This window comes from Podarcis tiliguerta (assembly GCF_965153285.1).
Source record: "Podarcis tiliguerta genome assembly, chromosome: 10".
In the NCBI taxonomy this organism is placed as follows: domain Eukaryota; kingdom Metazoa; phylum Chordata; class Lepidosauria; order Squamata; family Lacertidae; genus Podarcis; species Podarcis tiliguerta.
This window is the reverse complement of record NC_139543.1, coordinates 62,442,654-62,458,798: the sequence shown is the minus strand read 5'-3', so window position 1 is coordinate 62,458,798 and position 16,145 is coordinate 62,442,654. Positions and strand designations below refer to the sequence as shown.

The following is a 16,145-nucleotide window of genomic DNA, read 5'->3' as shown; positions in this document are numbered from 1 at the left end:
AAGGCTAGGGTCAACACTTCTCCCCAAAATGCCGAATTCTGAATCAGCAAGGGATGGGTTGGGTTTTTGTTTTGTTTTTAACATGCGAGGGCCATTCAAACATTCAGCTCCCTCACCTGCAGCAAGGCGTAACACAGTCTGATAAACGTTTTCCCTCCTGTACTTTTGGGCTGAGTTTAACTGAAGGATAAGCTCCCCCTGAAAGCACTTAACCGCACAATGCACAGCACAGTAGGTGCTTCATTTTAAAGGACAGTAGAGGCATTTGCTAGCTGCTATGTACTCGGGGCCAGTAATCATAATCTGGAAGTGCTCTGTTTGTTTGCAAGCACCGCACACATAGAGATTTGTTGCTTAATGTTGGCTGGGTCACATTTATGTATAGATCCAGTATGCACTGGATTAAACCATGTGCTTTTCAGTCTTCTACCTTCTTCTCAGAAATCGCTTTCTGGCAAGACTGGATATATGGACCTCTGAAACCAGTTCTAAAAACCTAGGGGTTCTCCACGTTCAAAACTGGTCACCTCTCCAGAGGAAGAAAACCCCCTTGTAAGCAGAATACCTGCAAATAAGTTTGGCTATATTTATCTTCTGTCCCCCCCCCCAAAAAAAAATGGAATAGCTGAGACCTCACCACTTAAGCAGAAAATGAGCAATGAATTTATATTGAATTACTTGTGAGCGGAGGGTGGGTTGTACTGTTTTCTGACTCTTGTATTCAGAAAATTACCAGGCGCTGGGACTTGCAAGTCAGGAGAGTGCTTTTGCACTCAGGTAGCAACAGAATTCTGTATCAGATGGACCTTGGCCTCCCGCAGCAGGAATCTTCTTACTTGCTTAAATACTGTATAGGATAAATTTTCTTCCAGCGGGTGGAGTTATGTTGTGTCCTTTGTGTTTAGTAAATTCCTGGGAGCTGGAAATGGAGAACTTCTACTGCTCAGTTGCTTGGTTGGGTAAAAGGCTTTATATATATATATAAATGATAATTTATATATATATATATATATAAAGCCTTTTACCCATTCATATATATATGAATGATAATTGATTTGTCTTGTTGATTATTTATAAGCTCAGGTAATGAGCTGCCAATGGTTAAAAGAAATCTTAATCAGTGTAGGCTTTGCTTTTCTATCCAAGAATAAAAAAGGTTTTTAAAAAAACACACTTCTGTGATTTGGTTTGGTTTGGTTTGGTTTGGTTTTTCTTCCTTGGGCCAGTCACTGACCCTAGGCCTACCTCGCATGGTTGTCGTGGGGGATTAAATGAGGAGGAGGAAAACCATGTATGCCACCTTGAGCTCCGTGGATATTATCTCACTTGTGATATAAATGCAATAAATAAATAACCTACCTCACTGGATGCTTGTGAGGATAAGAGGTGGAGGGGGTGTACTAATAAGCTGGACTAGCGATCCTTTGCCCTAGAGACCCAGGGCAAGCATGATTTGTACCAATCCAGGGGTAACTAGCTGATGACGTCAAAGGTAACTGTGCACCCTTTGCAAGGTTCAGCGAGGGATGGTCTTAAATCAACGGGGTTTGATGGAAAACAACTGCCCTGAGAAGTGCAAAAATCGGATGCTTCCCCTCCGCCTCCTGTTTCAGCCACTAGATGTTGCTGCCACCTTCCTCCTCCAGAGCCAGAAGCACAGAATTGCCAGGGGTTTTGATCATATCGCTGCCTCCGGCTCTTTTCATTTACGCATCCCCGCTATAATTTGTGACGCCGATTTGTTAAATGGTTGCAGGCGCGCTCGTAAAAACGACTGCCAGAATAGTCCCCACGGAGCGATACATATTTTCCCCCTTCTTTCTTTTTAAAATCCTCTGTGGCAGAGGGATTGAATTCTAAGCGCAGATAAGCGGCTGCAGGCTGGGGATATTGACATTGCACACATCATGGCCCGGTAAATGGCTTTCTAAGAGGGGTTGGTCTGTCCGTAAGAACGCGCCCGATCTCAGAGGGGCACAATACCTCTCACCTCTAGATGTTGCCGAGTTTTTATTTCCATCAGCTGCAGTCTGCATAGGCCAGGGTCCAAGATATTGGTCCGTGCTTAGTTAGACTGTGGAACTCACTCCCACAAGAGCCAGTGTTGGCCATCCACTTGGAAGTGGATCCACTAATTCAGAAGATTAGATGGGGGGAAGGGTTAGGGTTAGGGTTCCCCTTATGTTCTCAATGACAGATGAAGACCAGCAAACATCAGTACGGCCGCAAGTTCCCCATCTCACAGTTTTGCCTTTTTGCAGATATAAACTGGAGTCTTACATTTCTGCGTTTTACATTTCTTTTTTCTTTCTTTTTTGTATATAATTTTTATTAAATTTTCTGTTTTACAGTTTAAAATACTCATTTAAACATCCTTAAAATATCAGTGACTTCGCTTCTTCTCTTTCCGTGGTTCATTTTGCATATCATAAATCCATGCATATTTTACAAAAACTAAACCATTCAGGATTCCATTATTGCATCCATCAAAGCTTATTTACACTGCTGAATTTATCTTAATGCTGCCAATGTTTTCAAGTGTACACATTCCCCCCCCCCCATATATTCAATAAACGTTTTCCAATCTTCTCATTAGCAAAACATGTCTGTCTAGTTCTGCAAACTTGACATTATGGAAAAGTGCCTCCCTTCAATTTGTCAGTGCTTGTCAGTGCTGAACAATTTCTCCTTGTGCTGTGACTTTATTTTAGCCTCTTAAATGGCTAGTGTCCTGCTTGACAGACTCGTTTGCAGTAGGTCTCTTTTATGATTGGGTGGAAATTTGATCCCTGGTATCCCAGGTCAGAGTCCAGAACTCTAACCACTACACTGCCACTGCCAGTACACAAGAAGGCAATATTAGCAGGTGATATCAAAGCCAAACATTTGCAGTGTTGTAAAATCAGAAGGAACAGGAACCCCAGTGACCAAGTGGGGACAGACTATTTGGAGGGAGGAGGAGAAAACAGAAAATGGGGGTAAGTGAAATGGAGTGGAGAGGCTTCACATTATGGACAGATAAATTGCAACATTTTCTCACCGTTCCCACATTTACGCTTTCCGTTTTCCTCTTTAGAAGAGACATAATCCTGAAATCTGGAGAATACAGGCCTTTTTAGATATATACAGACCTCCCCAACAAACGTTTCCGTACAGTCGCCAGCTGGTGGCTGGTTGCCATCGCAATCAGAACTCGTAGACAAGGTGTTTTGCCACTTCGCTAAATTTCATTTTCTTGTTAAATGTCTCTTCGAACATCCGGTTCTGTTTGGGAGTGAAATGGTTTTTCCAGTCGCCAACGGCACCTGGAGAATGAGCGATGGGAAAAAGTTGAACTGCGCTCTGTCGCAGAGTCTGACTGCTCACTAAGCCCTGTTGCCTCTTTGGCTTCCAATGCCTCGTCCTTCTCCCAGTCTTCTCCCTTCTGACCACTCATAGTCATCCCACCACCAACCCCCTGGCTCTGAGCCTTTTTCGCTTGGGGTTCCCCGGCTGGTTCATCTCACCATTCCTCTCTTTCCAACCATTCCCTGTACAGATTGGATTGCTGCAGCTGCGTCCTGCCTTGCCGATCCTACATTGAGCAGTGGGTTGAGCTAGATGTCTTCCCAACTCTAAACATTTATTTATTTTTTGCTCCCTGGTGCATTGTGCTCAGTGCTGACTATCTTCCACAGCCCCCAAGGCTCTTGCCATCCCAGCCATGATGCCGGAGCAAACTTCACCCTGGGACTGAACTTGGGACGTCCTACGTTAAAGGCTTCGCCTCTACCCGTTCCAGCCGAGGTTTTCTTCGGGCTGCCACCCTGTCAACCCTTTCACCTGTTCACGATGTACCCAGCGTATTGCCTTGTTTTCTTCGCTGTGTCTGGCCTCTATTTGGTTTCAGATAAACCCAGACACTTTGTCCTGCAATACTGGCTGGGTGGATTATACGAGTGTTGGCAAGCGGGAGAGAAGCAGCGAAATTAAGATAAGATAAGGGAGATAAAGGAGGAGGACTGGAGTCCTCATTCACCTGGAAAACGCAGCCCCTGGGAGTAAACAGAGGATTTTATCTAGAGCATCCCACCAGTTGGTTATTCTAGTGCTCCATAGGGCACGGCAAAAGGAAAATTGCTTGGAAACATGGCTATTTATGAGAAACATGCACTAAATTGCTAGTTTCCATGAGGACATTTATTTATTTATTTTAAAAAATGCAAACGAGCGCAGCAGCAATGAAGTGGCCTGAACTTCAGGCTGGAGAAACGAGAGAGTGGGAGAAGCAGAAATGGACCAGTTTTTGCTCAGCCCTCCTCCGCCTCCCCTTACCTTTTCGGAATACCAGCTTCCGGTTGGACGTGAGCGCGCAGACCGTGTGGTTCGGATCGTTCTCCTTCTCCGTGTTGGTTTTCATCTCGCTGAACGAGGATTTCTTGCAGATCTCGTGGATCCTGCTCTCGCTGGTGTTGAGCGCCAGGAAAGCACTGACTTTCTTCACAACCTTTGGGAGGTCCTGGGAGACGCAAACAGCAGAGGATGGGGTGAGCTGCTGCAGGCACCTGCTCCATTGAAGTGAATGGGGAGCACACAAAACCGTAGCCGTTTTTGTGTTTTTCGGCAAAGACCGGGCAGGGCTATTGGTGGATTGGGGGGGGGGGGGTTTGAAGCAGGCACAATTTTGCACCTGAATCACAGAAGAACCCAAGGCAGTAATCTGATGAACCAAGGACCTGCGAACCTCTGGATTTTGCTAGAATACAATTCCCATCATCCCTGTGCCTTGGCCAAGCTGACTGGGGAATAAAGGGAGTTGGGAGTCCAATCATACCTGGAGGACCACAGATTTCCCACTTCTGTTCTACAGAATTACCAGGAAGGAAGCACTGATGAACTCAGCTAATTCTTGGTTGTCATGCCTAAATAAAGATGAGCAGAACAGAAGCTTCCCACCCATCTTCCTGGTACTGAATCGCCCAAGCTCCGCTGGAAGCATTAACACAGGTGCTACCTTGCAAGGAAGGGACGCGGGTGGCACTGTGTGTTATACCACAGAGCCTAGGACTTGCCGATCAGAAGGTCGGTGGTTCGAATCCACACGATGGGGTGAGCTCCCGTTGCTCGGCCCCAGCTCCTGCCACCCTAGCAGTTCGAAAGCACGTCAAAGTGCAGGTAGATAAATAGGTACCGCTCTGGCGGGAAGGTAAATGGCATTTCCGTGTGCTGCTCTGGTTCGCCAGAAGCGGCTTAGTCATGCTGGCCGCATGACCCAGAAGCTGTACGCCGGCTCCCTCAGCCAATAAAGCGAGATGAGCGCTGCAACCCCAGAGTCGGCCACGACTGGACCTAATGGTCAGGGGTCCCTTTACCTTTATTTACCTTGCAAGGACATATGAGTGGGGGAACAACTTAACATTCAACATTTATTCCCTCTCAGGATGCCATGTGGGCATTTAATAAAGGAAACCTGGGTTCAAATTCTTACTTGGCCACAAAACTCACTGGGTAACCTTTGGGGCTAACATACCTCGCAAGGTTGTTGTTCAGGTCAAAGTAACAAAAAGGTAAAGGAAAGGACCCCTGGACAGTTAAGTCCAGTCAAAGGTGACTATGGGGTGGACCCTCATCTCGCTTTCAGGCCGAGGGAGCCTGCGCTTGTCCACAGACAGCTTTCCGGGTCATGTGGCCAGCATGACTAAACCGCTTCTGGCACAACGGCACACTGTGACGGAGGCCAGAGCGCACAGAAACACTGTTTACCTTCCTGCTGCAGTGGTACCTATTTATCTACTTGTACTGGCATGCTTTCGAACTGCTAGGTTAGCAGGAGTTGGGACAGAGCAACGGGAATTCACCCCGTCGCGGGGATTTGAACCACTGACCTTCTGATCAGCAAGCCCAAGAGGCTCAGTGGTTTAGACCACAGCGCCACCTGCTCCCAATTCAGGTCAAAGTAGAGGGAGGATCACACATGCTACTCTGATCTTTTTGGGAGGAAAGGTGGGATAAATGTCTTTTAACTGTTTGCTACCTGAGCATCATAAATTTAACTTTCACAGGAATTTAGGAGTTTGCTTAGTTTAGATTTGCCTTGCTTTTCTCTTCCTACTTAGGAAAAAGGCAGATTTTAGTTTTACCTGTTTCATGTCTTCGTAGAACAAGAACAGAGTGTTTTTGTCATCGGTGTGTTTCTCCCAGCTTAAGACGTGATCAAACCAGGATCCGCAGACAACTAGGAAGGGAGAGCAAAAATGAGATTATTATTGGAGGCATTTGCTGGACCAGCATTCAAATCTCCCACTCAGCCTAACCTACCTCACAGGGCTGTTGTGAACATAAAATGGGGGAGGGGAGAAAAATGGAGGAAAGGTTGAGTGTAAATGTAATAAAATAAATACAAAAATTTCCATGAACTCTGCACAGCCAGAAGGATAGAGTGAAATTCTCATACAAGAGGAAGATAGGCCCTACTAAAGATTATGTATAAAAAGGTAAAGGGACCCCTGACCATTAGGTCCAGTCGTGACCGACTCCGGGGTTGCGGCGCTCATCTCGCTTTATTGGGAGCCGGCGTACAGCTTCGGGTCATGTGGCCAGCATGACTAATCCGCTTCTGGCGAACCAGAGCAGCGCACGGAAACGCCGTTTACCTTCCCGCCAGAGCGGTATCTATCTACTTGTACTTTAACGTGTTTTCGAACTGCTAGGTTGGCAGGAGCTGAGACCGAGCAACGGGAGCTCACCCCGTCGCAGGGATTCAAACCGCCGACCTTCTGATCGGCAAGTCCTAGGCTCTGTGGTTTAACCCACAGCGCCACCTGCGTCCCACAAAAGCCACTGTCTAGCCACAGTCAAATTTTGGCTTCTTTCAGGCCTCCACCCATTCAGTACCCAGTCAGAGAGGTTGCTGGCATCTGTTTGTCTCGAGAGACAATGGAGTGAACCTCTGAGGGTGAAGTCAAATTGCTGCGTTGTCAGTGTGTATGGAGGTCTTGGGATACCCAGACGACAAGACTCCCCTCTTGACCTGTGATTCAAAGGAAAGCAGAACAAGACGTTTGGCACCAGCTTGGCTGCAGAAGTTGATGGAAGGAGGTGTACAAGGCGCCATCCAACCTTCTTAGGGACTCTTCTTAGCCTTTTCTTCTCCTGAAGATATTCCACAGGGCAGTGGATGTTGGGGGTCAGTATTTCCTTCACCTAAATGAGTTCTCTTCCCAGGTTGATGAGCCCCATCTGCCCTTGACTTCCCTCTACGGCACATTCAGAAACTGCCTTCTTGACAATTGGGTTCGCTATTGGTCTCGCCCACTCAATCCATTGGAGAGGAGAGACAGATAAAAATGAAAAGTCTTGTCCTATAGTCTAGGACAAGAGTGGGGAACATGTCACTTTCCAGATGTTGTTGGACTATAATGTTGTTGGACTAATAATGTTGTCTCCAAGCACAATTCAAAGTGTTGGTGCTGACCTTTAAAGCTCTAAACGGCCTCGGCCCAGTAGACCTGAAGGAGCGTCTCCACCCCCATCGTTCAGCCCAGACACTGAGGTCCAGCGCCGAGGGCCTTCTGACAGCTCCCTCACTGCGAGAAGTGAGGTTACAGGGAACCAAGCAGAGGGCCTTCTTGGTAGTGGCACCCACCCTGTGGAACGCCCTCCCATCAGATGTCAAAGAGAACAACAACTACCAGACTTTTAGAAGACATTCCCTGTTTAGGACCAGATTGAAATCATAGCACAGCAACATCTAGAGGCCCAAAGATTCCCCTGCCCTTTACACTTTCTCTGTTGCTGTGAACAGTTGCCAGTCCTTCAGGCAAGAGTATGGAACCTGCACCTTCCAGATGCAATTGGACTACAACTCCCATCATCCCTTACTATTGGATGGTGCTGATGTGAACTGGAGTTCAGCAGCATCTATAATAATAATATTGTGGGCAGGGGTGCTATTGTTTCTGTTTGTACTTACGGCATGTATTTTTGTGTTTTTATATTGCAAACCACCCTGTGATCTTCGGGTGAAGGGCAGCATAGGAATTTAATAAATAAAAATAAACATTCCCCAACTCTGCCTTAAATGGACCGGTTGTCTTATCCAGCTAAGTCCATTTATTGCATTTAAGTCAAATCAAGTCCATGATGGTACAAAAAGGAAGAAAGGAAGGCCTCTCAAGTCACACTTCAAATTACTATTTTGATCCTTATCCTACAAATCAAAGCGTCAATTTGCGTTCCTTTGTTAATGACACCAATTCAATTTGTTGCTCGGTTGATCTTTGGATCTCCAGCTTTGTGGAAGCTTTTTTTTCTTTTTCTTTTTACAGCCATGCAGTAAAATGATGTGACCAATGTTTTGATAACAGGAACCAGGGCCTCATGCCCTTGACCTCAGCGGAGGGTTAATACAGCTGCAATCAGAGTCTCTGCCTTGTGGTCTTCAGAACTTGGATCTGACACTCCAAAATAACCAACCTAAGGTATGGGGATGGAAGTGAGAGCTGGACCATAAAGAAGGCCGATCGCTGAAGAACTGATGCTTTTGAATTATGGTGCTGGAGGAGACTCTTGAGAGTCCCATGGACAGCAAGAAGATCAAACCTATCCATTCTGAAGGAAATCAGCCCTGAGTGCTCACTGGAAGGACAGATCCTGAAGCTGAGGCTCCAATACTTTGGCCACCTGATGAGAAGAGAAGACTCACTGGAAAAGACCCTGATGTTGGGAAAGATGGAGGGCACAAGGAGAAGGGGACGACAGAGGACGAGATGGTTGGACAGTGTTCTCGAAGCTACCAGCATGAGTTTGACCAAACTGCGGGAGGCAGTGGAAGACAGGAGTGCCTGGCGTGCTCTGGTCCGTGGGGTCACGAAGAGTCGGACACGACTAAACAACAAAAGGTAGGGGGTTTCTACATATACAAGTCCAAAAACCCTCTAAGGACTTGGAGCTTCTGGGGAGCAAGCAAGAAACCGAAGCCAATAATCCAGCTGATGATCTCTTGGGAAAACAGGAGCATAAGGAACCCCTACTGGATCAGGCCAATGGCCCACCTGGTCTAGCATCCTGTTCTCACCTTGGCCAACCAGATGCCTGTGGCAAACCAGTTAGCAGGATCTGAGCACAAGAGCACTCACTCCTCCAGAGGTTTCCAACAACCGGTCTTCAGAAGCGTTTAACTTCCTCTCTCATTTGCAGCAATACAGCCAGCCACCATGGAAGGGAAATTCGTATTATTTTCACTTGGGGGTTGTCACTATGCACTAGAGTTTGCAAGGTGAGAGAGAGGAAAGGTGCTATTCAGTCTTCTTACCGTCTCCTCTTAAGAACATCTCCAGGAAAACAGGCCAGGAATCGATGGTGGGGAGGTTTGGATTGTCTCTGTAATAATGATACATGGAAACCGCAATGTCTTTTGGGTTTCTGATGATGTAGATAGCCTGCAAATGAAGACAACACGTTAATAAGGCAGTGACATCGAAAGGTGCTCTATTACCAATGGGAAGCTGCTCACTTAGAGTGAATGGAGCTTCGCCCCCACCACCCTCAATGCCCCACCTGCCTGCCTTCTTACAACCAATCAGGGAGTAGATCTGCCTAACATTGACTATGGAGCCACCAATTTCTGGTCTCCCTAGCACAGGGGTAGGCAACCTAAGGCCCATGGCCCACAAGCGGCCCCCAGGGGTCGTTTAACCAGCCCACAAGCAGCCCCCGAACCGAGCCGCCCGCTTGGTGAGTCCTTGCGCACTGCGCTAAACCAGCGCACCTAAGCAAGGCGTGGGGACTCGCTTCCGTGGCGCAGCAAATCATGTCTGCACATGCACAGATGCTGGAAATCACATTTGCTCAGTTGTAGACCCCAGAAATCGTGGGGGTGCACGCGATCCGGCGCATGGAGGGATCTCCGCTGGAGTAAACCAGAACAGGCGAGGTAAACCTTGCAGACCCCTGCCTAGCATCCGCCATATCGGTCTCAAGGTGCACCAGCCACCAGCTAGTGCTCAATATGATCTCTACACACACACACACACACACAGAGAGAGAGAGAGAGCCTTGTGTGGTTGGACTACAAGTCCCATCATCCCCAATCAATGCTGAAGACTATACTGACTAGTGGTGAGTTTTGGAGACTTGGAGCTGCCAGGAATTGATCTTGGGACTTCCTGCAAGGCAAAGTATGAATTCTACTGCTGGGCTACTGTCTTCCCCCCAAATCACAGCAGAGATAAGTTTCATTCAAAGCAAACCTGTTGAAATGATTGATCGTAGCTAAGGGCTCATCCAGACTTGTGCCACAAGTTGTGCGTGCAGGCACATGCTTCTCAGCGACAGGTCCAAGCGTTTGGGGGTTTTCGTCCCACCAAGAAATCCTACTGTTTATCACTGAATTGGAATAAACGTCAATCAGGGTTTTTTGCAGGTTTATGTTTGTTCCAATTCAGCATATCTCACCTTACATTGCTTGAGTGTAAAAGCAGGCGGCAGCATGTTGCCGTCCAAATGGGTTGGAATGATTCTCTTGCCGGAAAGACGGTCCAGTTGATCCAGTTTGGAAAGATCTCCAAATTCAATCGGGGATGTTAAAGACACTCTGGGTGCGTAGAGGTGCATGAGGATTTCGGCAAGCCAGTGAGTGCCTGCGGGAGAGGAGAAAAGAAAGGGAAAAAAGCATGAACAATACAGTGGTACCTCGGGTTAAGAACTTACCGTATTTTTTTGCTCTATAAGACTCACTTTTTCCCTCCTAAAAAGTAAGGGGAAATGTGTGTGCGTCTTATGGAGCGAATGCAGGCTGCGCAGCTATCCTAGAAGCCAGAACAGCAAGAGGTGTTGCTGCTTACACTGCGTAGAGTTCAGGCTTCTGAGATTCAGAATATTTTTTTTCCTGTTTTCCTCCTCCAAAAACTAGGTGCGTCTTGTGGTCTGGTGCGTCTTATAGAGCGAAAAATACAGTAATTCATTCCGGAGCTCCGTTCTTAACCTGAAACTGTTCTTAACCTGAAGCACCACTTTAGCTAATGGGGCCTCCCGCTGCGCCACCAGAGCACAATTTCTGTTCTCACCCTGAAGGTAATAGTTCTTAACCCGAGGTAATATTTCTGGGTTAGTGGAGTTTGTAACCTGAAGCGTATGTAACCCAAGGTACCACTGTACCGGCAAAGTGTTGAATATATATGGCTTGATAAACTGGGTGATGGAGGTTATGTACACAGGAGGACCATAAACGGTCTAATTGCCAAGGATAAGAAATAATTGCCTCTAGATTGAGGCAGATTGAGGACAAGGAACCTTAGTGGGTTTATTTTGAAGATGCTCCTCTCTAAAGAGCAATGAAGCTGATGAAACCCGGAGTAAAAGGATGGGTTTGTTTGACTAACAACTTTGGATCCGGTCGTTTTCATTTCTGAAGAAGAGAAGGGAAAAAATACTGAATGCTGGAATTTGCTCCACAAGAGAAAGAGCAAGGTTTTGCAGGCTCTTTACTTTTTAAAGGGCTCCCTGTACGTTTACTGATAGTGGGAGCTCATCCTGTCCTAACTGGGAAGGGATATGGTTCCTAAACGCCCCCGCCCCACTTGCGGCAGGAGGAGAGGGTTCCTCAAACCGCAATGCCCGTGAGGGTGCTCCTCAAAATTACTGTACAAAAGGAATCTTGCAAGTCACTTGCAATAGCTCAGAACTAGCAAGGGAGAGGTAGATCTGTCAGTTTCAGTTTCCATCCGTTTCTCATTTTTCCACTCTTTTGAGTTCAGTTCTCCACAGCAATTTGCCAGTTTTAAGCCTCACAGCAACCCCACCACCGTGCCTTACTTATCTGTGTGGCATGGTGGCTAATTTATTGTCTGGCACAGTTCTGCATTTTTCCTTCGTAGGACTTGTCGATCAGAAGGTCGGAGGTTTGAATCCCCATGACGGGGTGATCTCCCGTTGCTCGGTCCCTGCTCCTGCCAACCTAGCAGTTCGAAAGCACGTCAAAGTGCAAGTAGATAAATAGGTACCGCTCCAGCGGGAAGGTAAACAGCGTTTCCGTGCGCTGCTCTGGTTCGCCAGAAGCAGCTTAGTCATGCTGGCCACATGACCCGGAAGCTGTACGACGGCTCCCTCGGCCAATAAAGCGAGATGAGCGCCACAACCCCAGAGTCAGCCACGACTGGACCTAATGGTCAGGGATCCCTTTACCTTTACTGTTTATTAGTTTCTAATATTTGCTAACCCAAGGTTATCTTCTGGCAGGATATCGTGAGAAATCTCACAAGATCTCATACAAGATCTCGCTGAAATCTCACAAGCTCAGGCAACAGAGGCAGCACACCTCGCCTCATCAGTGAGCAGGACCTATCATTGGGAACCTGCCGCCCTGAAGAAGAGAAGAATAGGAGGAGTTTGGATTTGATATCCCGCTTTATCACTCCCCTTCAGGAGTCTCAAAGCGGCTAACATTCTCCTTTCCCTTCCTCCCCCACAACAAACACTCTGTGGGGTGAGTGAGGCTGAGAGACGTCAAAGAAGTGTGACTTGCCCAAGGTCACCCACCAGCTGCATGTGGAGGAGCGGGGAAGCGAACCCGGTTCCCCTGATTACAAGTCCACCGCTCTTAACCACTACACCACACTGGCTCCCTGAGGCCTCACTGCACCTCATGGTTGGTGTACTCGTGCAAACCTGCTTTGCTGAATCTTTTAAAGGCTGTTCCCGCACCTCCAAGACTACTTCGGGACTAAAAGAAGAATGAACATATATACTGCCATCAATTATTCTACCTGGCCTTTAGCATGTTATGCTTTTGCCCAGTGTTTCCCAGACTTGGGTCTCCAGCTGTTTTTGGACCACAATTCCCATCATGCCTAGCTAGCAGGACCAGTGGTCAGGGATGGTGGGAACTGTAGTCCAAAAACAACTGGAGGCCCCAGTTTGGGGAACACTCTTTTAGCCCATCTTACCTAGACAGCATCTTAAAAAGCAGAGACATCACCTTGCCAATAAAGGTCCATATAGTTAAAGCCATGGTTTTCCCAGTAGTGATGTATAGAAGTGAGAGCTGGACCATAAAGAAGGCTGATCGCCGAAGAATGGATGCTTTTGAGTTATGGTGCTGGAGGAGACTCTTGAGAGTCCCATGGACTGCAAGAAGATCAAACCTCTCCATTCTGAAGGAAATCAGCCCTGAGTGCTCACTGGAAGGACAGATCCTGAAGCTGAGGCTCCAAGACTTTGGCCACCTCATGAGAAGAGAAGACTCCCTGGAAAAGACCCTGATGTTGGGAAAGATGGAGGGCACAAGGAGAAGGGGATGACAGAGGACAAGATGGTTGGACAGTGTTCTCAAAGCTACCAGCATGAGTTTGACCAAACTGTGCGGGAGGCAGTGGAAGACAGGAGTGCCTGGCGTGCTCTGGTCCATGGGGTCATGAAGAGTCGGACACGACTAAACGACTAAACAACAACAACCTAGCATCCTGTTCTCACAGTGGCCAGTGAGCTACTTATGGAAAGCTAATAATAATAATAATAATAATAATAATAATAATAATAATAATAGCAAATCTTGAGCGCAACAGCAATCTTTGTACCAGCAATGCTCAGAAACTGTAAAAGCATTGTGTCTCTGACCCAGTGGAAGTAGAGTGTTGTCATCATGGAGTCATTGATTGACTCTATGAACAAAGTTTTTTAATCGCTTCCGACAATTGACAGCGTGGCCAATGACTTACATGATTAACTCATGAGTCCTTAAAGCTGCCCATTAATGTTTGAGTTGATTAATTGCACACTTACTCAGCAATTAAGTCTTCCAGCTGACTAATCCAGTCATACCAGGGGCTGGGGTAGGGGAGTAAAGTCAAGTTGGTTTTTTTTAAAAAAAAACACCTTTCCTAGAGGATTCACAACAAATACAGATTCAATACAAAGGATATTTTGCACATTAACTACCAGCCCTACTGGTCTCGTGATCCCACCATGAGTCGTCAAAAACCAGATCAGATTGGGACATAGGGGGCTACTCTCAAAGACAGCCAGTATTCCTGTAGACGGAACTATATGGGACTATATTATAAGAACTGTAACCTTAAGAACAACCTGCATTTTTCCTCCTCCCTCCCCATCTCTTTTTCCTCTTGTGCCGTGTATTTTAAATTGTAAGCGTGAGGAGTAGGGACTGTCTCGCTACTGATTCTTGTAAGCTGCACCGGGAAGGCTTTTTGGCAAAAGAGTGGCATGTAAATGCTTTAAATAAATAAACAAACAAATGAGACCACCGCAGCTCTTTCCGGTTTAGTTTTGGTATCGCTTCTCTGAGTCAAGCTTTCATGGGGGGCGGTGGCAGAAGAGCAAGCAGTTTATGGGGTACACCCTTAAGATGGATCTCAATCCCACTTTCTCCCTTCTCCGCTTCTCTCTCTCTCTCGCTCACGCAGAATTTCTTATTCTAGTTAACTAAGCCTGGAATAATAAGGCGTAGATTAGGATTCTTTCCCCATTCCAAATCAAGCGAGACTTTACCAGACTTTGGGTACGAAACCAAAAGGATGTCGTCTTCTCTAGCGTCAAATGTGTCCAGGGATTTCAAGAGCTCGGGCGAAGTCCTGATGGTGAAAGTGATGCCATTGAAAGTGTGCATGAGATCGTCTTCACTGCGCGACGACATCTGGTGTCTTGGGGGTGGTCTCAGTCGAAGTGGACGCTTCTTCCCAAACCAGGAGAGAAGGAAACCTCTGGCCAGCCGAGCAATTATTAGCAGCGACTGAGCAAGAAAGGAGCTGGAAAAGACCCATTTATGCACTTTGTAACATCTCGAAGAGGCATTTGGGGGCTTATCTTTATGGATTACAATAAATGCAAAGGAACAGAAAGGTTATCCAGATAAACAGCAAATCCGGGAGGTAGGTTCACTGAAACTTGGCTTCTGGCACAGAAATGAGCAAAAACGCAACAGTGGAAAATAACCAGGATTGTAATTGCACAAATGATTGCGGTGCACTCATTAACAAATGGGGCTCTTGGTGTGAGTGGCGTGTTGTCTCAGGAGGTTAATGAGTTCCTAATGAGCGTGTGCGTGTCCTTAATAGCACCATAGCTCTGTAGAAATGCACTGTGTTCTCTCCTGTCACAGTAAATCCTGAAGGAGGAAATGAAGTTGGAGAATTTGCAGGGGCCCTGCAGGGTCGTAGCTCGGTGGCACAGCACCTGCTTTTGGTAGGCAGGTCCCAGGCTCAGCCCCCAGCATCTCCAAGCCTGGAGAGATGCTGCCAGTCAGTGCAGACAGTATGGAGCTAGATGGACCCAATGGAGTCAATACAAAGTATTTTCCTAATTTCAAAGGATGTAATAGCTGCCCAGGATAGCACTGAGGGCAGATCTCAATGAAAAAAATAAGCAGCGTAGATAAATGAAATTGCCAATTTTGCCCATCAGCGAGGATAGGAGCTTACCTTCCAGCATTTACTGATGAAAAGAAGGATGCCCTATTCCATTATTATTATTATTATTATTATTATTATTATTATTATTATTACTGCTTCTACTGCTACTCCACCCATCTGACTGAGTTGTCACAGCTACTCTGGACAGCTTCCAATATATATAAAAACATACATGTGTTTCAGCACCGAGGGCCTTCTGGCGGTTCCCTCACTGCGAGAAGCGAAGTTACAGGGAACCAGGCAGACGGCCTTCTTGGTAGTGGCACCCGCCCTGTGGGACACCCTCCCTTCAGATGTCAAGGAAATGAACATCTACCTGGCTTTTAGAAGACATCTGAAGGCAGCCCTGGGAAGCTTTTAATATTTGATGAATTATTCCAGCAGGAAGGTAAACGGTGTTTCCGTGTGCTGCTCTGGTTCGCCAGAAGCGGCTTAGTCATGCTGGCCACATGACCCAGAAACTGTATGCCGGTTCCCTTGGCCAATAAAGCGAGGTGAGCGCTGCAAGCCCAGAGTCGGCCACAACTGGACCTAATGGTCAGGGGTCCCTTTACCTTTAAGGAAAAGCGGGACATTCTGGGATCAAATTAGAAACCAGGATGACTTCTGTAAATTCAGGACTATCCCTGGAAAATAGGGACACTTGGAGAGTCTGAAGCACAACCTTTTAAGCAGTGCTATATCTCTAGAAAAAGAAGTGCCAGAACTCACCACGAATACCTCTCTTGTTAGAATGGCAAT

The 16,145-nt window shown here is 46.8% G+C and overlaps 1 protein-coding gene across 1 annotated transcript; it reads right to left on the bottom strand.

Annotated features, from left to right (window-relative positions):
• Positions 1 to 687: 687 nt before the first annotated feature.
• On the bottom strand, positions 688 to 14,752 carry LOC310659204 (sulfotransferase 6B1-like). The gene is made up of 6 exons (XM_083402427.1): positions 14,485 to 14,752; positions 10,435 to 10,619; positions 9,293 to 9,419; positions 6,120 to 6,214; positions 4,315 to 4,498; positions 688 to 3,305 (listed from the first exon to the last, which is right to left on the bottom strand). Exons 1-6 carry the CDS (start codon positions 14,627 to 14,629, stop codon positions 3,187 to 3,189), a joined length of 855 nt encoding a protein of 284 aa, XP_083258553.1. The 5' UTR covers positions 14,630 to 14,752; the 3' UTR covers positions 688 to 3,186.
• Positions 14,753 to 16,145: the final 1,393 nt, after the last annotated feature.